The sequence below is a fragment of the Mustela nivalis genome, assembly GCF_964662115.1.
Source record: "Mustela nivalis genome assembly, chromosome: 17".
NCBI lineage: Eukaryota > Metazoa > Chordata > Mammalia > Carnivora > Mustelidae > Mustela > Mustela nivalis.
The window spans coordinates 44,991,605-45,012,418 of record NC_139036.1 but is presented as its reverse complement, the minus strand read 5'-3'; the positions used below and the strand labels follow the sequence as shown (position 1 = coordinate 45,012,418).

Sequence of the window (20,814 nt, the reverse complement as noted above, 5' to 3'; positions counted from 1 at the left end):
TGGAGGGAAGAGGCTCTGGAGACCCGGATTTCCTGAGGGCTTGTGGTGTCTGGGAGGGGCGGGGCAGGGGGCAGAGGGAATGGGCCGTTTCTCGCACCTCACAGACTGAGAAACTGAGGCCCAGTCAACTTTGTAAGCAAATGTGACCTATGGCCAGCAATCACCCCATCTCTTTGAGTCAAGGTTTCCTTGGCTGTCAAGTTGGACTAGTATTATGCACAATCTCCCCACCAAGGGATTGAATCGAGGCTCAAATCATAACCAATAACGCAGAATGAAAGTGTTGTCATAATTCCATCCGCGTGTGTAAGAATGGGAACGTTTTAACGTGTTTGGCGTTTGTTTTTTGTTTTTGTTTTTGTTTTGAGATTTTTTTCCCAAAGATTTTATTTATTTATTAAAGAGATGGAGAGAGAACACAAGTAGGGAGAGCAGCAGGCAGAGAGAGAGGGAGAAGCAGGCTCTCTGTGGAGCAGGGAGACACAGGCAGGTTTACAGGACCGATGCGGGGCTCGGTCCCAGGACCCTGGGATCGTGACCTGAGCCATAGGCAGCCGCTTAACCAACTGAGCCACCCAGGCGCCCTTTGGAGATTATTTTACCCAAGTCCCCCGCTTTTGAGATAGGAATACTGAGACCCTAACGCACACAAGGAAGGCAGCCTAGGGACCCAAGCCTTTGTCCCCGCCCCCGCCTCCCCCCGCCCAAACCTAGAGCGGCGCTCCTCCCGGCTCGGTGGCCCTGACTTCCAAGCCCTTCTTCTTTGTCTCCCACAGGGAAACGGCACAGCCGCGATGGCGGCGGACGTCGAGGGGGACGTGTACGTGCTGGTGGAGCATCCCTTCGAGTACACGGGCAAGGATGGGCGCCGCGTGGCCATCCAGCCCAATGAGCGCTACCGGCTGCTGCGCCGCAGCACGGAGCACTGGTGGCACGTCCGGCGCGAGCCCGGCGGCCGCCCCTTCTACCTGCCCGCACAGTATGTGCGCGAGCTGCCGGCGCTCGGGGATCCCGCCACCGCCTCGCCTCCGCCCGCGCTCTGCCCGGGCCCCGCAGCCCCCGAACCGCTGGCCTACGACTACCGCTTCGTGAGCGCGCCGGCGCCCGCGGGCCCCGACGGCACGACCACCAAGCCCCGGGGCCGCGTGAGCTCCCTGTGCGGCCCCGCGCGGCGCGGCGCAGCGACCCCCCGCAGCAGCCCGGCGCCGGGCCTGCCCACCTGCCTGTACACGCGGCCCGCGGCCCCCGTGCGGCCCGCGCAGTCCCTGGACGACCTGGCGCGCGCCGCCGTCGCGCCCCCTGCCGGTCTCCTCGGGAGCGCGGGCAGCTTCAAGGCCTGTAGCGTGGCGGGCTCCTGGGTGTGCCCGCGGCCCCTGGCGCGCAGCGACTCGGAGAATGTCTACGAGGCCATCCAGGACGTGCGCGGCCCGCCGCGGGAGGAGCGCCCGCCGCAGGTACGCGGAGCCGGGGAGCGGGGAGGCGGGCGGAGGGCTGAAGACCCTCTCGGCTTAGCGTCCGGCTCAACGCTGAGCAGCAGTGTCCGCTGGCCCTGGACGTGCTCCTTCACCCCGAGCCTCACTTTGCTCAACCGACAGGGGTGTATGCCCCCCATCACTTATCTGCAATTCCAGAATGGCAAAGCCCCCCAGAGCCCAGATGTTTTCCCTAACTCGGTGGCAGAATTTGACTTGAGCCATGTGAAGCCACCCATGGCACTTATTGATTACCGGTGGTTTTCCTGCAGAAATGCAGATGAAATTGATTACGGTGTGCTGGCCCAAGCTTCCTGGCAGGTGCGTGCGCCACATGACCTAACGGCAGCACCATTCCGAAACTCTTCCGGGGTGTGGAGCGGTGGACCTGCAGGCAGCCCTAGGAGCCTTTCTCATAGAAGCTCGGGGGTCACATGAGATAATGGATGTGAAAGTCAGGGGTCTGCTTCCCTTTTTGGCTTCTCCCAACATTTCAGTTCCCCTTAAAAAAAAAAAAAAACAATTTTGATTTGTTTGTTTCCGGAAGAGGTTCAGTTATACTGAGGATTTTATTGTTGTGTCAGAATCCAGTTGTGTTAATTTGGGAAATTGAAAATAGCGCACTTTAAAAAAAAAAGATTTTGTTTATTTATTTGACAGACAGAGATCAGAAGTAGACAGAGAGGCTGGCTGAGGGGGGCGGGGATGCAGGCTCCCCATTGAGCAGAGAGCCTGATGTGGTGCTCAATGTGGGGCTCGATCCCAGGACCCTGAGATCATGACCTGAGTCAAAGGCAGAGGCTTAACCCACTGAGCCACCCAGGCACCCCAGTAGAGCACATTTTAAAAAACACTTGTACATCCTCAGGATCCTTCTCGTGTCCCTGACACCTGACATCTTGAACTTTAGGAACTTGGTGCAGGGCAGGGGGTGAGGGGGAGCGGTGGAGGGAGGATATACAGACTCCCTTATGACAACAGCCACCAGCTGGGTGATTATGGGCAATTCACTTCCTCTCTCAGGGTCCCAATTTGTCCTTTGGCCCAAAGAGGGGTGGAAAGGTGGATGGATGACCCCTAAACCTTGCGAGTCTCTGATTTCTTTCTTTTTACTTGATGTAATGTACTTGATGTAAACATTGATGCCTGGCACATGCCAGGACTGAGTCTGGGATGCCCAGCGGAAGGAGGCACCGTCCCACTGTGTGACCTCCTGAGTCTTCCCACCGCGTGTACTGGTTGCAGTGCAAAGAGCTCAGGATTCGAAGCTAGAGAGACTCGAATTTGACGCTGCTGGGTCACCTGCCAGCTGCTGAGGGGTCACTTAATTCCCCCAGCCAGGTGTCCGCCTGTGTAAAGGGTTAGTGTTCTGAGCCTTCAACGAGGTGAGGCATGGAAGTACTTGGCACGTAGTAGGCGCTCTACCAAGGCTGGCTGGGTCCCATTGGGTACCCCTGTCTGCGCCACCTTCGCTCTGGTTTCTGTAAGGAGGAGCCCGCCCTCTTGTGGCTATGACGGGAAACAGCACTCGGCCGGTGAGGACCGCGACCCGGACTCCGCCCAGAGGGAACGCGGGCGGGGCAGTGGGGGCTCTTGTGCCCGGCGTCCCTGCAGGCCAGTTGGCCGGCTTCTCTGGGACAAATGGCTGGATGCCAGCGCTCCTCACCCCGGCGTCCCTCCGTTTCCTGGGCAGGCTCTCGGGCCGCATTCCGGGGCCTCCCCACATTCTCCGTCCTGCTTGCCCCTCCGTCTTTCGGAGCAGTTACAGCGGTGTGATGGGGGTGTGATGGGGGTGGGGGACACAAGTGCTGGCGGGGGTAGTACTCGCGCGGGGAGGAACTGGGGTGTCTGAAGGAGACCTGGGTATGGTTAGAGACGCTCAGCCTGGTCCGGCTTCTGGCCCTAATTCACTGTGGGACGCTAATGAAAGGCTTAAGAAAACTTAATGTTTCCTCCCTGTGTGATGGGTATAATCTCATACTCCCTGTGATCCCGCCTTATTCCAGTGTCAGCTGTGGGTCTCCCTGACACCCCTACCCCTACACACGCCAGGGGTGGGAAGTCGGTTCTCTCCTGGGAAGGAAACCTTGTTCTGCTCTTAGTTGTTCAAGGCAGCATTTAGAGAAGGAATTTCCTGAAAGGTGAGCCTTCCTGGTTTCTTCTTGGAGGAGGCAAGAGAGGCCGCTCCCTCCCCTTCATTCACTCATTAACTAAGCAGGAACTGGCCTCCCACCGGCCAAGCTCCTGGTGAGGCACAGCCCCCCAGGTCCAGAGAGCTACCATCTGGGTGAGGGGCCTGGCAAGAGAGGACAGATGCCTCAGGCCGGCCTGGCACATGCCATCTGGGGCAGAACGACACACACAGTGTCATCATAGGTGTGGGTGTGGGACATGCACCCCTGGAGCCCTGCAGTCCCGCCCCTGCCCTACCCTGCTGGGTGGGGGGGGTGCGGGGGGAGTGGGTGGTGCCTGACCCAGCAGAGCCTCATGGGCTCTCACCAGGGATGTAGATTTCATTCTGCAGCTGCTGGAAGATTCCTAGCACAGAAGGGAATGGGGCACAGAAAAGACCCCCGGGGCTGGGACTTTGAGAAGAACAGAGGACCTTCATGGTGACCCGGGCACTCAGGGATGACGGGACATTTGGGAAGCCGATGCCAAGGGATCTGGAGGCCAATGGGCTGAGGAAGGAGGGAGAGACGGCGGGGTGTGTCCCTGTCTCCCGTTGCATGCCTCGCAGACAGTGGTCTGTTTATCCGGTGGTGACACGGCCAGGGAGCAGCCGGATAGCTAGGCCTGCTGCCCAGGAGACGGCCCTCAGCCTGTGGTGCTGGAGATGGGGCTTCGGAGGGCCTGTGGAGAGGAAGAAATAGGGAGCAAGGCAGAAAGCAGGAGAGTGCTGGCCCAGACACCGAGAAGTGTCCAGAAGGAAGGAGAAGTCAGATAAAGGCCATTAAACATTTATCAGAAATGGTGACCGCAAGGTCAACCAGCCACCTTATCAGGAGCAGGTCAAGGGGTTACTGAAGGCAGAAGGCAGACGTCAGAGGGATGAAGGTGAGGACACAGGCCACGTGTAGACAGTTCGAAAGCTTGGCGGGGAAGGGAGAGTCGCTGTGTGGCCAGAGGCAGGTGAGGCCAGAGGCAAGGCTCCCCAAATCGAAGTGGGTGGTCAGGGCCCAGAAGAGCGGGAGGCTGAGGACGGTGAGGAGGGGGTTAGTGAGACAGAATTGGGGGAGAGAGACCAAGGCCGGTCCCTGGCCAAGGGGGAGCGACCTGCTGACTCTGAGGCAAGGGGCAAGGATGTGAAGATGGAGCATCAGGGTCGTCTGGAGGAGGGTACACCAATGGCCAAGGGGAGAGGGTGGCATGGGGGTGGGGCCGTCGGCAGAGGAGAGAAGAGAGAAGCCTCCACATTGGGTGGCATTTTCCGGTCTTGTCATTCACCCTCCAATCAACTAGCCCGTAATGAACACCTGGTGTATCCTGGTCAGAGGGCTGGACCCTGTGGACACAAAGTGTGTCACACATGACAAGACATGACCCTGTCCCAAAGGGGCTAATGGTCCCGTGGGCTCTCACCCAAAGGCTCATCCCCCCAACAGCTCAGAAGGCAGGCATGGGTGCCCCCCTTTGCCAGAATGCAGAGTTCAGAGAGGGGTTAGTGGCTGGCTGAAGGTCCCCCAGGCAGGAGGTGGCCGAGAGCAAGTCACTTCCATGCTTCCTGACCCCTGCCCGGTGCGGGCCGCCAGGTTCAGTCTCAGCCCGGTGGCCTGTGGGCTTGGCCATTCTCCTCCCCGCGGCGGGGACAGTACAAGCCAGAGGCAAACACGGGTTCCCTAAGAGGCCTGTATGTGCCCAGTCCCGGGCACGGGCTACAGGGAGGGACGCAGGAATTCCAACCCTTCATCTCCCACGCGGCCCCCAGGAGGAGACCCAGCGGTCCCGGGAGAGGGCAGAGGCGCACCTCCGGAGGAGGGAGAGAAGGAAGAGGGCTTCACCGGCGGGAGCTCTCTGCCCCCACCCCCTCAAAGGAGGGGCTTTGGGAGCCTGAAGCCTGGGGGGAGGGGCCCCTGAGACTCCTCCCCTGGGGCCGCGGGCGGGGTGGGGAGGAGTGGGGACCTGCTGACTCCGGGATGTCAGGGTGTGGTCACCATGACCGCCCCAGAGCCTCGGAGGTGGAGAGGCCCAGGCCGGCAGTGGGGCCTGGAGCCCACCCGTGCTGCCCAGGCACTGGCCACAAGCAGGAGAGCCCCGGGCCTCCGCAGCTTCCGGGGCAGCCGGCCCAGGAGGCGCCTCACCTGAGTAGGCGGCCGGAACTGGAAGGAACCAGGCGGCCCTGGTTCCCCGTCCTCTGCTGAGAACTGTGAGTGACCCCTCAACTCCGAATGGGGCACGGGGCGTGGCGTGGCAGACTGCCCACTCTCTCCACTCCTTCCCTCACCTCCGCCTGCTCTTTTCCCGGACCGGGCAGAAACCCACCTGCCCGGTGCCTCACCCTTCTCTCGGGATCGCCGGCCTGGCACCCACTCCTTGGGACGCACTCCAAGAGCCGCCCCAGGCAGCTCTGATTGGGACAAAGGAAATGGACTTGGACAGACCCACCTGGATCTCCCTTTGGAACAAGTCGGGGGCCCTCTGGAAAGGGAGTCTAGTAAGAGCCTGTGAGCTGAGGCCGGAGGGAGGGTCCAGTGAGTCCCCCTCATCTGGTCTTTCTCCTCAGCCCCTCCCCCACCCAGGGAGGTCAGCTACCCTGGGGTGGCCCAGCCGGTTTCTTCACCCCTGGCCTGACTCACCTGCAGCCCCAGGCTGACCCTGGAGCCCTGCTGCCCAGCCCATGGCCTGACCCATGAAGGAGCAGGCTCTTGGGTGGCCCCCCCATCCTCAGCCCACATTCGGGGCCACCAGTGGTTCTCCCCACCCACTGCTCCCTGGGAAGAATGGAGCAAACCCCAGGGGCTTGGCAGCCCCCATGGCTCGATGGGGTCCCCTGGGTGATCTCCCCTGAGCCTGGGCCTTATTATTCACCTCTCAGTCTCTGGTTCCCCTAAACCCCCCCACCCTGGGCCTCCTGAGACAGGTCCACCTGCCTCCCCACTTCCTTCCTGAGCCCCAGGAACCTACTTCTTTCTCTGTCTAATTTCTCTGCCTTTCCTGGGGCTGTCTGTGTCCAGCATTGGGAAGAGCCAGGCATGCGACACTGAAAGGCAACCCCGATGACCCGTCAGTGCCCGGCCCTCAGCATGGGAAAGCCCATCAGCAGGACTGCGGTCAGCTGATCAGAAAGGGGTCAGGGTTCCAGACCCTGTCAGGGGACAGTTCATGTTGGTTGGCATTGAGGGAAAGGGGGCTGCCGGGGACTGGGTCCGAGGGACACAGGGGTTCTTGCTAAAGTTCAGGAGGATTTCTTGCCAAACTGAGGAAGGACTGTGGTGTTGAGGGGACTTCCAGAGCAGCTGCGAAAGCGTAGTGAGGCCTGCAGGACCCAGGCTCTGGGCTCCTACAGGTGCTGCCCCGAGGCCTCTCCTTACCCTGGGTGGAGGTCCATCCTGAGGCATCAGGGGAACAGAGCAGGCGTCCCTGTCAAAGCTTCCATGTCTGTCGCAGGGCCTGGGTCAGCTTGGCCAGAGAGAGGAAGCCAGAGGAACCAAGAAAGGTGCCAGAAGGGCCCCGCCCCCAGCTCCCCCGAGCCATCTCCCCCAACCCCCCTGCCCCGTCTATGCAACTGGAGAGTTCCTGGCATCATCTGAATTTACCAGTTACTCTTCCCCCCTTAAAAATAGTTTCATGCCACTGCGAATATTTGGCTAATGGGGGGACATCTCCATCTAATGACTACTAGCATTTTGATTTATCTCCATCCATCCTGCTCGACTCTCGGTGGGAGAGCTTTGCAGACCTCAGGCATCCTGGAGCACTGTGATTTTTCATTTACTGTGTCACTGATTCAGGACGGAGCAGGGGTGGACTGGGCACTGGGAGGCAGTGAGACACAAGGCGTGGTCCCTGCCCTCAGGCAGCTGACTGGGGTAGAGAGCGGGGCAGGCAAACCCAGGGTTCCCATCTGCTGTGGTGGGAAAACCTGCAGGTGCCTGGGCCAGAGAGAAACCGAGGGTCTCCTTCCGGCCAAGGGAGGGGGACAGCAGGTGCATCCCAAAGGTTTCTACCATTCAGCCTCCTCCATGAACCCCTCTGGGCCTGGTGCTTTGTCAGGGGCAGACTTTCTCTTCAATGGTAATTGGATCTTTCCAAGTTTTCCATTCATTCTTGTTTATTTTGGCCATTTTGGTTTTTGACTAGGAAAGCATTCATTTTTTCCTCGATTGGCAAAGTCTTCTAAATTTACTTCTAAATTTACATATGGATTCCTTTGTGACCGAGGAAAGGATTTTTTTCTAAGTTTTTCATAGCCGTGGAAAAATTGTATATTTTCCATTTAAAGGACATCAGGTCCCCCCCAGAGATCAAGCCAAGCTGATGGACGCTATTTTTTTTAAAGATTTTATTATTTATTTGACAGACAGAGATTACAAGTAGGCAGAGAGGCAGGCAGAGAGAGAGAGGAGGAAGAAAGCAGAGAGCATGACCCAAGCTGAAGGCAGAGGCTTCAACCCACTGAGCCACCCAGGCGCCCCATGATGGACGCTATTATTGAAATGTGGGTTTCCTTTGTAGATCTCTTTTTGGTTTTGTCTTTTACTCCAGGTCCGATAGAGGTTTATTACATCTCCCACTCAGATTTTCTCAAGCAAGTTCTTCTTGTACTTTTAGTAGGTTTCGCTTTTGACGTTGAGCTAGAGCGCTGCTGGGAACGCCCCGATCTGGACTGCCCTGTCTTCACAGAGCTTGAATTTGTATCACAACTTGGTGTCCCTCTTTATCCTGTGGGGTCCTTGCGACCCTAAACTCCACCTTTCCTCTCAAGAACCTGGCCACTCTTTGTATTTTGTTCGATTTTATTTTTTGCACTCGCCAGTACCTTTCCGTATCCTTTAAGTTTCAACGTTATCACGTTAAGTGTCTTTCTTAAGAGTGTGTGTGTGTTGTCATACCACTGAATTTTGAAATCCAAGCTGACTGTCTTCTGATGCGATAATGCACTCTTTTGAGATTTTGTTTAATAACGGACCCAGCCTACTGGATTTTGTTCCTAATGGATTAATTACATGTATTGGTTTTCCTGTGGTTTGCTTTCCCCCTTCTATCTGGCTGCTACTGATTCTTTTCTTCTCCGCCTGTCACTCCCGTTGTCCTATGACACTTGGCATTTCATTCATGGCTTCTGCTTGTCCCTGGGGTTCCTAGTCAAACATGCCCTTGGATGTGCAGAGATGGGGATTCTTTTTCTCAGTACTCACCCCTCCCCCGAAACTCACAGAACCTCATCAGTGTCTATACACAGCCTTGGGTCTTTTTTTTTTTTTCAGCTTAGAGAAATCTGTTTGTTGCATGATTGTTGTGTCTTTGACTTTTTCTTTCATTTCATGTGCACGTTGGCCCTCTTGACGGGTTTCTCCAGTTTTGTAGTTTTGCCCCCTTTCTTTCTTATCTCTGTGTGTGTTTGTTCTGAGAGATTCCTCCTGCTTTATCTTCCAGGCCACAGATTGGAGTCTGGAGTATGGCTCTCTATCCTCACCTTCAATGAGTAGCGCAATGATATATTCTAGGTTCTAAAACAGTCTTTTTTTTCTCTCTCTCGTTTGTGCTTTACTTGAATCTCCTTAAGAATTCTTTTTTGGGGGACGCCTGGGTGGCTCAGTTGGTTAAGCAGCTGCCTTCGGCTCAGGTCATGATCCCAGCGTCCTGGGATCGAGTCCCACATCGGGCTCCTTGCTCCGCAGGGAGCCTGCTTCTCCCTCTGACTCTGCTTTCCACTCTGTCTGCCTATGCTCGCTCTCGCTCGCTCTCTCTCTGACAAATAAATAAATAAAATCTTAAAAAAAAAAAAAAGAATTCTTTTTTGGTGTTGTTTGGGTTGTCTCTGTGTTTTCTAGCTCATCTATCTTGCTAATAGCAAGATTTTCTTAATTAGATAAGGTGGGACACCTGGGTGGCACAGTGGGTTAAGCCTCTGCCTTTGGCTTGGGTCATGATCTCAGGGTCCTGGGGTCAAGCCCTGCATCAGGCTCCCTTCACGACGGGAAGCCTGCTTCTCCCTTTCCCACTCCCCCTGCTTGTGTTCCCTCTCTCGTTCTGTCTCTCTATCAAATAAATAAAGTCTTTTTTTTTTTTAATATATAGTAAAAACTCCCACACGTACCCCTGCTTCTGTACCTGTTCTCCATCAGCTCTAAGTTGTCACTTTCATTAATTCTTTCCCTACTCTTCCGGAGTTTCTTTATACAGATACGAACTTCTATGAAACCACATTTGATTCCCTGATTTTTCTGTCTCCCTTACATACAGGTAGCAAGCAGTACACACAACCCTATATCTTGCTTGTTTTTTGCCTATTTGATTCAGCAACGTACCTTGGAGATCGTGCACAGAGAGTATCAGTCCCCTTCTTAGTAGCTATGTGGGTTTTCCTTGTAGGAATGTATCATAAATCCTTCAGCCGCTCCATGGTTGATGGGCCCTTGGACTGTCTCCCAGCTCTTGCCATTATGCACAAAGCTATAGTAAAGAATCTTTCGTGGATGTGCAGGTGGTAAATCAAGGATGAATCCCAGAAGTAGGATCGCTGGGCAGAAAGGTAGCGATAGATATTTGTTCAGTTTTGCCAAATGGCTCTCCCTGTCTGTGGGGCTTATACCAGGTTACATTCCCACCAGCACAGATGTGAGCACAGATGTGAGCACAGATGTGAGCGTCTGACTCCCCACAGCCTTGCTAACCACGTGCCGACAAGATGTTGGTTTCTGCCGATGCAGTAGTAAAATATATGCTCCAAAGGCAGCTGGGATTTGCATTTCTCTTTTCAGCGAGAGCGAGCATCTTTTCATAGATGTCCGGTCTGTTTGTTTTCCTTTTTCCGTGACCGGTCTATTCATAGCCTGTGTTCCCTTTTCTGTCGAGTTATTGGTTTTACTTATCAGTTATTAGGAGGCTTTGCCGTTCGAGGGAGACCAGCTTTGGATCTCCAGCCTGAGTTGGAGTCTCCCCACACTTGTCTTCTGACTTTGCTCATGTCATGTTTTGGCCACATAAATCACTTAATGTAGAAATAATCACTAATCTTATGGCTTTTGGATTTGGAGTCTCTGTCACCAAGATCTTTTTTTTTTTTTAAGATTTTATTTATTTATTTGAGAGAGAGAGAGAATGAGAGAGACAGAGAGCATGAGGCGGGGAGGGTCAGAGGGAGCAGCAGCGACTCCCTGCCAAGCTGGGAGCCTGATGTGGGACTCCATCCTGGGACTCCAGGTTCATAACCTGAGCCAAAGGCAGACACCCAACCAACTGAGCCACCCAGGCGCCCCAAGGTCTTTTTTTTTTTTTTTAAATAGAATTTTGCTCATGTTTTCCTCTTTGAGTCTTTTTTTTGGGGTTTTTACATTTTATGTCAGACTCTTTGATCCTTTGGGGGGTGTATCTGAGCGGACAGAGTGAGATGTAGACCCAGTGTTAATGATTTTTTTTTTTTTTTCTGGTTGGCTGTCCAGCTGTCCCGTCACCTTTACTGACCAGCTCCTCTTCTCGGCGGGGTTTGTGAGTGGTACGCAGCAGGTCCAGACCTTGCTGAATTAAGGTCTGCCAACTCCGGCCAGTTTGGGGGGGGTCTTTCTGCTCCAACTCTTTCCAGCTACAGGCTTGCCAGAGGAGTGGGATGGATGTGTCTTTGCTCACTGGGGCTGGGATTGAGCTGTTGGAGTACCCCCACTTGATGGGACCCTAGAGCAGAGGAATGGTGGTCTCTGCCAGGGGGCCCGTGGGGCTAGCTGGCCAGGTCCCCTGCAAAGACACCATCAGAAATTCTCCCTGCTCCCTGCCCCTCGGCATTCCCAGCTTTCCAGCAGAGAGCGCTGAGCCCACCTGTTTAGCTCCCCGTGGGCTCCTCAGGTCACCCTGCCTTGCCCCTGGGGTCTTATGGTGGGCCAGGTCTGCCCCGGGGCCCCCTGAGTTCCAGCTTCTGTCTCGGGCACGCTGCCTATGCCAGCCAGCCCTGCCCACCGGCTGGCACAGCCCCTTCACAGAGGGTCGCAGCAGGGGGAGGAGAAAAGCAGGACATGTTGAAGCTGCCATATTTCCAAAGTTCCTAGCACCGCATCATAAAGGGAGAGAAATTACTACTGGGGGGGGTGCAGGGGAGAGAGCTGGAAAGGCCAGTCTTTCTGGATAAGAAACAATGAACACTTCACAGAGTTGTAACATGGAGATTGCAGAAGAATAAGAAAGTCTAAGGGAGGGCTTTTCCCCTTTCTGTTATGAAGATTGTCAAACATACAAAGAAACCAGAAGAATAGTAAAAGGCATATAATTTATACCTATTACTTAGATTTAACAATTACTGCTTGCCAAGTTTATTCTTTTTTTGCCAAGAAACAATAAATTCCAGACTTTATCATATCTTATCCCGCCAAAATTCAGCATCTATGTCTTAAAAGTGTTTTTCTCCATAATCACAATACTATAACCATTATTATATCTTTAAAAAATTCACATTAGGGGCGCCTGGGTGGCTCAGTGGGTTAAAGCCTCTGCCTTCGGCTCAGGTCATGATCCCAGGGTCCTGGGATCGAGCCCCGCATCGGGCTCTCTGCTCCGTGGAGAGCCTGCTTCCTCCTGTCTCTCTGCCTGCCTCTCTGCCTACTTGTCATCTCTGTCTATCAAATAAATAAATAAAACCTTTAAAAAAAAAATTCACTCTCTCTCCTTCTCCCTCTGCCCTCCCCCACCACTTTCTTTCTCTCAAAAAATGTGCTCACTTCAGCAGCAGGTATACTCAAAAAAAGGAAATTAAACTTCCGGAAGTGGGGGGTGGAAAACCTAGGTAAGAGGTTTCTGTAGTGATGTTCACTTCTTTATTAAAAAAAAAAAAAAATTCACATTAGTTCCTTAATAGCATCTCAGACCCAGGGCATAGTCGAAAGTCCCTCATTGTCCCAAAACAGATCTCTCCCAGCAAGTTTGTTTGAACCAAGGTCAACTCGAGAACCATGCATTCCACTGGACTGTCCCTTCAGTCTCTCTTGATGGTTCCCTCCTTCTCCTCCTGCCCTGACAGAGGCCAGACCCGTTGCTCCAGAGAATATCTATTCTGGATTTGACTGTCTGCTTCCTTGTGGTGGTGTTGCCGAGTTCCCCCGATGCTGGTGATACGTGCGGACTGACAGGTCTGAAAGGCTTAGGCAGCTCTGGTCACCGGGCTCGGTGACCCTAGGTCTCAGCTTGAACAACCGAGATGATGCCCAGATGGGAATTAGGAGAAGGAGGGTGACTGCGGTTTGAGACGTGCAGCTCTGGAGGTGTATCAGGGACACCCAGGGCAGCAGTCGGGGCCCGCTCCTGGAGCTGCGCTGACAGGTCATTACCTGAACAGAGCTGGCTGGGCTTCCCCAGGACAGCAGAGAAGCAAAGGTGGGACCAAGCATCAAGGATGTAGACAGAGGAAGAGGCGCACGGGCCCAGAGCCCAGAGCCCAGCAGGCACCAGAGGAGGAGGGAGAAGGCTGTAAGAACTAAGTGCTGGAGGGGGTCACACCTGACAAGGACCACATTTGTCACGAAGGAAGTCACAGGACACTCTAGCTGTGGGCTGGACATCAGGGTGACGGGCCAGCAGAATGGTGGGGATGCGCCCACCTTCAAGAAGTGGGCTCTGAAAAGGAAGCAGGCGGAGCTGGGCCCAGGGGCCTCCTTTTGCTTTTTGATGGAGAGACCTCAGGGCGCCTGGGTGACTCGGTTGGCCAAACGTCTGCCTTCAGCTCAAGTCATGGTCCCAGGCTCCTGGGTTCAAGCCCCCCTTCCCCAGTCGGACTCCCTGCTCAGCGGGGAGTCTGCATCTCCTTCTTCCTCCCCACCCCCCACTGGTGCCCGCGCACGAGCTCGTGCTCGCTCTCTCTCTCTCTCTCTCTCGCTATCTCTTTCTCTCTCTGTTGAAGAAATAAATAAAATCTGAAGAAAGAAATTAAAATAAGGTGGAGAGACCTCAAGTTTGTTGAAATGTCAAAGGCAGTCAAATGGGAGGGGTTAGAGGTTTGAGGAACAGCTGCTTCTGGGCGAGCAAGAGAGGCAGTGGGATCCTGGGGTCCCCCTGGGCCTGCTCGGGGAGGTCACTCTTCGGACAGGGGCACCTGGTCCCTCCACTGGGGAAGTGAGAAGGAAGGGTGAGTGCATGTGCCGCTACATTTGAAGCCCTGGCCACATTCTCCTCCCGAGTACAGCCTCCTCAGGCCCGCAGTTCCCTTGACAGACGGTTTCTCATTCCTCCTGACCCAACCTTGGGAGACATCCTGGGTGTCTGCCAGCCTAATCCAGAGCACAGGGCGTGGGAGTGGTGAAGGGGCTCCGCCCCAGGCCCCACCTGCCCTGGAGGAGCAAACCAAGCACACAGTCCCATGAGGCCACTGAAAGGCTGGGGGCAGAGTCCAGAGCCAAGGGCATTCCATCAAAACCGAGAAGCAGAAAAGCAGAAGCAAAACCCTGCCTTCTTCCCCACGGTCCCCGGTGCAGGGGGGAGAACTCGGGGGCCTGCTTGACGCTTTCATGGAAGCCAGTCTTGCGAGCAGGGAGAGAATGACAGACAGCCCATTCTATGGATAAAGAAACAGAGGCCCAGAGATTCAAGGGACTTCCCAGAGAGAAGCTAGGGCACAATCCACGTGAGAAGCCATGTCCCTGAATCCTGCTTCATTCTTTTTTTCCTTTTAACCCAATGACGATGCTTCTGCTCCAAACCCCAGGGAAGAATCTCACCTTGGGCTACTGTGTTGGGACCCGCAAGCCGCAGGGCAAAGCAGTAAGATTATACCGAGCCTCATCTTAACACAACATGTCTGAGCCGCAGCCCAAATCACTTATACCAGACTCTCCGGGTTCGGGGTTGGGTGGGTGGTGCTTGGCAGCTCCAGGCATGGTTCCCCACCATTCTGAGGCTTGAAGACCCTGGAGGGTGACCCACTGCACACTGGTGGACTTGTCTGTCAGGGCTAGGGGCGGATCCGCTGAGGCCTGGACTCTGTCCTGGAGAGGGGGTGCTCAGGAGCGGGAAGGATGCCAGTTCTGGGCACTGCGCTAAGCTCCCTGAGGCAAAGATCACAGTTTATTCTCCACTCTTCCTCCACCCAGCCTGGCTAGCCTGGAGTCAGCAAGAGAGGTCCCATCATCCCCTGAGCCTGTCTCTGGGCTCTAGTCACTGGTTTGCAGGCATTTCTTTTGCCTCTGGCCACAGAGAGCTGATAGGATTTTCTGGTTGCACCTGCTTGTGAGGTTTTTGGGGAGAAAGGGTGAGGACAGAGGGCTGGAGAGGTGGTCAGTGTGCAGCAGGCTTGTTCTGTCCCCTCCTCCACCGTGTGCCTAGAGGCAAGGAGAGGTGTGAGGGTGTGGTTAGCAGGGGAAGGACCCCGGGATGGGTGGGGGGAGCTGCTGTGGTCACACCTCCTCTCCCCGGGGAGGGGAGGCCTGGACTGGAGGCCGGAGGAGCCAGCCTCCAAGAGCAGCCTAGAGATGTGTGGGTTTGGCTCTGTCCTCAGGGTGTGGGGTCAGAGCCCTCTGGGAGGCCCCCGAGCATGGGGCCAGACTTATTCCTGAGAAGAAGCAGCACGTGCCCTGCATTTTCTGTGGTCCCGGTCACTCTTGTTTCCTGCCGTGGGGAGACCCCCCCTGCCGGCTGCCCTGGCATTTACAGAGGCTCTGCCGGTTTCCTGGGCCTGGCTCCGTCTCCCTTGGTGACCTAGCATGTGTGTGGCCCGTGTCCCTCAGGGTGGGGGCAGCAGGATGCGTCATGTGTGTGACAAGTAGGAGGACTCCAAGCCTCTCTGCCCCCAGTGTTCCGGGCTTCCGTGCCCCACAAGGGATGGTAGTATACTAGAGCTTTGAGGGCATAGTAGGGCTGAAGTCCCTGGCTTGCGCTGGCTGTGGTCTGCGCCAGTGTCCCACGCTCCCAATCTACACGATGCCGGGCGCTACTTGGGTGTCCCTGTCCAGAGGCCATAGTGGGTGCGGGGAAGGGGTGGCCTTCCTGGGGGGACATGGGAAGGGGGAAAGTCGGGCCAGGGCTGGGAACAGGAGGCTAACTGAAATGGGAAAACAGCCCACAAGGGGTCTGGGATCCTGGGTGGAAGGTGGGGTTCCGAGCCCGAAGCAGGAACTGTGCAGCCTTTGTGGGAGAGCCGTGGGCAGTGGGTGGGTGGGCGGCAGGGTGCTGCCTGGCCTCTGGAGCTGGGGAGGAGGCACCTATGAGGGTGTTCGTAAGACAAGGTGGTCCCCAAGGGCTGGGGTGGAGCGCAGCGTCTCACCCAGGACACCCTGTGCCCGTTGTGCATGGCTGGGTTTTGAACACCCACTTGACGAGAGAGTGAAGAGAGGGGAGGCCAGGGGAAGCTGTTGGTTGTAGGGCTGTGGAGGAGCTAGTCCTTGTCCCCTTCTCTGGGTCCTGGGAGCGTGGGGGCATGTGACTGGACACACAGGCAGGGGCATGTGCTCGCATCTTGGTGACCAAGGCCGGAGGAGGCAGGCTCAGACAGTCAGGCGAGTGGATTGTGATGCGGTCAAAATCCCTCCTGTCCTCTGTGTGCCTGGAAGACTCCAGACGCTGGCCGCCTCTGTTACGATGGCCACCCAGGCCCCTTCCTCTTTGAGACGCTCCCCGCACTGCAGTACACACACCAGCTTCCTCTTCCCCATCACATCCTCCCTGTGCTTTGGGGGAATTGAAGGCCACTCCGTGTCTTGTCCAGGCCAGCCCAGGTGTCAGGCACCCAGCAGCCCCCCTCTGCCTGCTCCCAGCCATGCAGCAGCCACCCCCTCCCCCACCCATGGTTCCAGCGGCCTCCCGCTCCACAGGGTGTGGGGGGGGGGGGTGAGCCGGGCCCGGGATTCAGAACCTGCCTGTGATCAGAGCATTGAGTAGGAAGGCTCATGGGGACACATAAAAATACCCCGACCTGAGACACCCCCACTCCACCCCACCCCACCCTATCTCAGGCAGCCTCTGTCTCAGGCAGCACTTCCGTAGCCCCGACAGGAAATGGGCTGGAGGCTCAGCTTCCCTCCATCTCAGAGCAACTTCTTGTTTCACCATTGCCCTGTGCCAGCCCTGGGGTTGTGCCCCCTTGGCTCCACCCCTGAAACCTTCCCAGGGCTCTGTCCCAGCAGCTGCGAGGGCACAGGATGGTGGACGTGATTGCCAAGCTGACCAAGAGGCGGAGTCGGGCCCTGCGGGTACAGGTAGAGGACCCTGGCATTTGGGGGCAAGCTCAGCCTCTGATGGGGATGGCTGAGGGCCTCTGCGTCAAGGGGCCCGGGGGCGCCTCTGTCCTCTGGCCTTCCCAGGAGATGGGTGAGCCGGGGTGAGCTCCCCAGACTTGGGGAGCTCCTCCCTTCTTTCCTCTTTCCTTTTCTAAGGCCTTGCCTATCTGTGAGGGGCTGCAGAGGGACCCTGAGAGACGGTGGTCAGCTTGGGGGAAGAGAAGCAGGCCAGCCACCTGCTTGTGGGCCGGGGGCGGGAACTGGAGACAAAGGGAGTGCTGGGGGGGGTCGGGCAGCTGGGTGTGGTGAGAACCAGAGCCCCTCTTGGCTCTGTCCTCTGGCCTGAGGTGGGGGACCACTTCCCCTTTCCTACTAGAGGACCCCTTGTCGCTGTCGTGTTTGTGGGTCTGGGCCTTAGGAGCTGCCAGTGCCCTTGTCGGGGCCCTGTTGCCAGGTTATGATGGGGTGTAGTCTGGGCCTCCATGAGTTGGGAGCCCGAGGTGGTAGGCCCTGCTCTAACCTTCAGGCTTCCTTTTGAAGGCCAGAGGGCCCAGAGGGACTGGCCCCACCTGGCTTCCAGTCTGATTTTGGCTCTGCCAGGAAAGCGCCTCTGTCTTAGCACTGTGGCAGCCCTACAGAGGGTTCTAGAGTTTGAAGGGCCCTCAGGGCTGCTGCGGTCCAGCTCCCTCCACAGGGCAGCAGCCTCGCTAACAGGGGCTGGACTCTGCCGGCTCATCTCCAGTGGAGGCCCCTGACTGCCTCCTGAAGCAGCCTGTGTCTCTGGGGCAGCCCCAATCCTTAGAATGTGCCTGCTTCCAGGGGGCCCTGCCTGCCCCCTTTTGGCCTCTGATCTGCAGTCTGCAGACAACCCTCCCATGTTGGGGGCCTAACCCTCCACCTCCTAGGTTTGCCCTGCCCCCTCCTAGGTCTTCCCTGCCCCTGCTCGGGGTGTTCTTGGTGCAAGATCCCCTCAACCTGACCGGCCTGGGACTCCCCTTGCACTCCTAGCCAGGACCAGCAGGCTGCAGGCGGAAATCCCCACTCCAAATAGCCCCGGTCCTTCCTTAGCTCATCTCCTCTTGTGCCTCCATATGACCTTCCAGCACCTGTCGCAGGGACAGGAAGGCTGCTGCCTCAGTGGGTCCAGCGGGAGTGGGCAGGAGACATGTCAGGACCACCCACCTTCTGCCCACCGCCTCCATGCCATCCTCTTAAGGAGTCTCCTGGCTCCCTCGCTGAACCCTTATTCCCAGGAAGCTCGTGTTCAAAGCGAATCCAGTCTCTCCTGAAGTGTCAGGGTGTGTGTGTGTGTTGGTTGTTGTTGCACTGTGTCCTGGCATTGGCCTGTGAACTCAGTAAGTCCCTTTAGTGGACGGTCTGCATGCCTCAGGGCATTGGGCTACCTGCTAGTGGGCAACTGGGGTCAATTATGTCACCCTGGGTCTTGCTCTCAAAAAACCCCTGCCTTTGGGGTCAGAGGAGGTAGGCAGAGGGGCAGACGATGAATGGGCCAGCAGGGCAGAGCCCTGCCAGCCCCTCGCAGGGGCATGAAGACAATGACAGCGGATTAGGCATCTCTCCTGAGGGAGAAGTCCTCTCCTGCCAGGAGGCTTGGAGCGGAGCGATGGTGAGAGTAGGTCATGAGAGTGGAGGTTCCAGAACCCCCCTGGAGCAAAGGTCCAGAGCTAGGAAGACGACTTTTGTGTTTGGGGGAGGGTCTGCAGGCTGGATGCTCGGGAGGGCTGCGACAGGCCGAGCGAAAGGAAACGTGGCAGGGAGGGTCCAGTCTCAGCCACACGAGACCTTGTGCGGGGAGGGAGAAGAGTGAGAACCTGGGGTACCTGGCTCTTCCCGCTCCCTCCATGCGTCGGATCTGTCCCTGGTGGTCTAGAATCCACTGCTTGTCTGAGAGTTGGTCTCCTTGCGAGCAGTCATTATCATGGACATGCATGCATTTGCTTGTCACCCTGCTGGGCTCCCTGCCCCCTCCCCGACCATTCACACAGGCTGCCCAGTAGGGCATTGGGGTCCCTTTGTTCACTGCTGCATTCCCAGTGCCTAGAACGGTGCCTGCACCAGCATGAATCTTTGTGGGACACATCAGTGTGTCTTGGGGCGCTTCTCTAAAGACTTGATTCCCCTCTTGAGGAGCTTACAGCTTAGTGAAAGAATCATTAAGCAACAGAGAAACTTCTGTGATTAAAAATGGTGGCAGGGGGGCGCCTGGGTGGCTCAGTGGGTTGGGGCCTCTGCCTTCGGCTTGGGTCATGATCCCAGAGTTCTGGGATCGAGCCCCGCATCGGGCTCTCTGCTCGGCGGAGAGCCTGCTTCCTCCTCTCTCTCTGCCTGCCTCTCTGCCGACTTGTGATCTCTGTCTGTCAAATAAATAAACGAAATCTTTAAAAAAAAAACAAAAAACAAAAAACTGGTGGCAGGGGGCGGTTATTATACACAGTTTTGAAGAAAAATTTAAAGAAAAATAATCTCTGTAATTACACCACCCAGAGATAACCTCTGTTAGCATTTTGGAAGGTTTCTAAAAACGCCTAATTGGAACTATAGCTGTTCACTGTGTTGAAATCTGCTTTTCCCTTATACCGTTATATATTCTTAGAAACAGTATTGGGGCGCCTGGGTGGCTCTGTCAGTTAAGCCTCTGCCTTTGGCTCAGGTCATGGTCTCAGGGTCCTGCCTGGGATGGAACCCTACCGACACTGCTCTGCAGGGAGCCTGCCTCTCCCTCTGCTCCTGCATGCCACGCCCCCTGCTTGTGCTCTCTTTCTGTCAAATAAATAAATAAATCTTAAAAAGGAAAAAAAAAAAAAAAGAAACAGTATTAATCTGGGGTGCCTGGGTGGCTCAATCAGTTAAGCATCTGCCTTCTGCTCAGGTCATGATCCTGGGATCCCAGTATCAACCGCCCGCCAGCCCCCCACCGCATTGCATTGGGCTCCCTGCTCAGCAGGGAGTCTGTTTCTCCCTCTGCCGTTCACCTCACTGCTGCTCTCTCTCACTCGCTTGCTCTCTCAAATAAATAAAATCTTTAAAAAAAAAAAAGAGAGAGAGAGAGAGAGAGACAGTATTAATCTTCTGCTGCGCTGCTGCTGCCTGGGGTTTGATAGTACGGCTATCCATCCCTCCGGCAGCCCGAGGGTGCTGGGCTGCGGTGGGTGCACCAGCGGAATCTCGGGAAAGGTCTTGAACCTGGCACCTGAGCTGAGTCCTAAAGAAGGACTTGGAGTTGGCCAGGTGAGAAAGGGGTGGGGCGAGCCTAGGTGGACTGTGTTTGGGCTCAGCCCAGAGGGTGGGGCCTCCAGCAACTCCCGGCTACCAGAGCTTAAAGTTCAAGGCAAGGGGCCAGGAATGGCAGGAAATAAGGTGGACAGACAAGTGACAGATGCCTCAGGTGCCCTGTGAAGGCGCAGACTTTGCCCCGTGGCGGCAAGGAGCAGTGGCGTGTGGAGCATGATCAGACCCATGTTCTGTGTGACTAAACCCTCCAGCTCACCTTGCTTTCCTTTGGCGGGCAAGAGGGGCTCATCTCTCCTTGCCCCTCCCTCCTTCCTCCCATCCGACTCTCCTCCCCCTTTCCCTTCTCTGCCGTTGATTCTGAGCCCTGCAAAAACCACATTCGGGACATTTCAGTCCCAGATCCAGAGGTAGTACTGATTCCAGTCCCAGAGCTTTCAGGGCCAGGAAGGAAGGAGGTGGAGGGGGGGAATGGAGAGTGTGGTGGGGGGGCTGCCCCCATGTGACCTGAGGAAAAGGAAAGGGGCCCAGGCCGTTTCTCTATTCCTGTCCAGCCTCTGATTCACCCCGTGGAGGCAGAGTAAGTACACAGCTGGGAGAACTCAGTTATCCATAACTGATTATTGTTGTTGTTGTTTTTAAGATTTTATTCATTTATTTGACAGATCACAAGTAGGCAGAGAGGCAGGCAGAGAGGGAGATGCAGGCTCCCTGCTGAGCAGAGAGCCTGATGTGGGGCTCAG

At 56.0% G+C, this 20,814-nt stretch overlaps 1 protein-coding gene across 5 annotated transcripts in view; it reads left to right on the top strand.

Annotated features, from left to right (window-relative positions):
* ARHGAP27 (Rho GTPase activating protein 27) overlaps positions 1-20,814 on the top strand; it is a 31,895-nt gene that overhangs the window by 2,328 nt on the left and 8,753 nt on the right. For 2 of the 5 annotated variants that reach the window (XM_082706466.1, XM_082706467.1), the window contains one exon: positions 777-1,454. In XM_082706466.1, the coding sequence (XP_082562592.1) occupies positions 795-1,454 (660 nt within the window). In that variant the 5' untranslated portion in view covers positions 777-794. Of the gene's footprint in view, positions 1-776; positions 1,455-5,592; positions 5,839-16,310; positions 16,914-20,814 lie in introns of those variants that run through there. The other 3 variants (XM_082706470.1, XM_082706468.1, XM_082706469.1) reach the window with 3 other exon arrangements.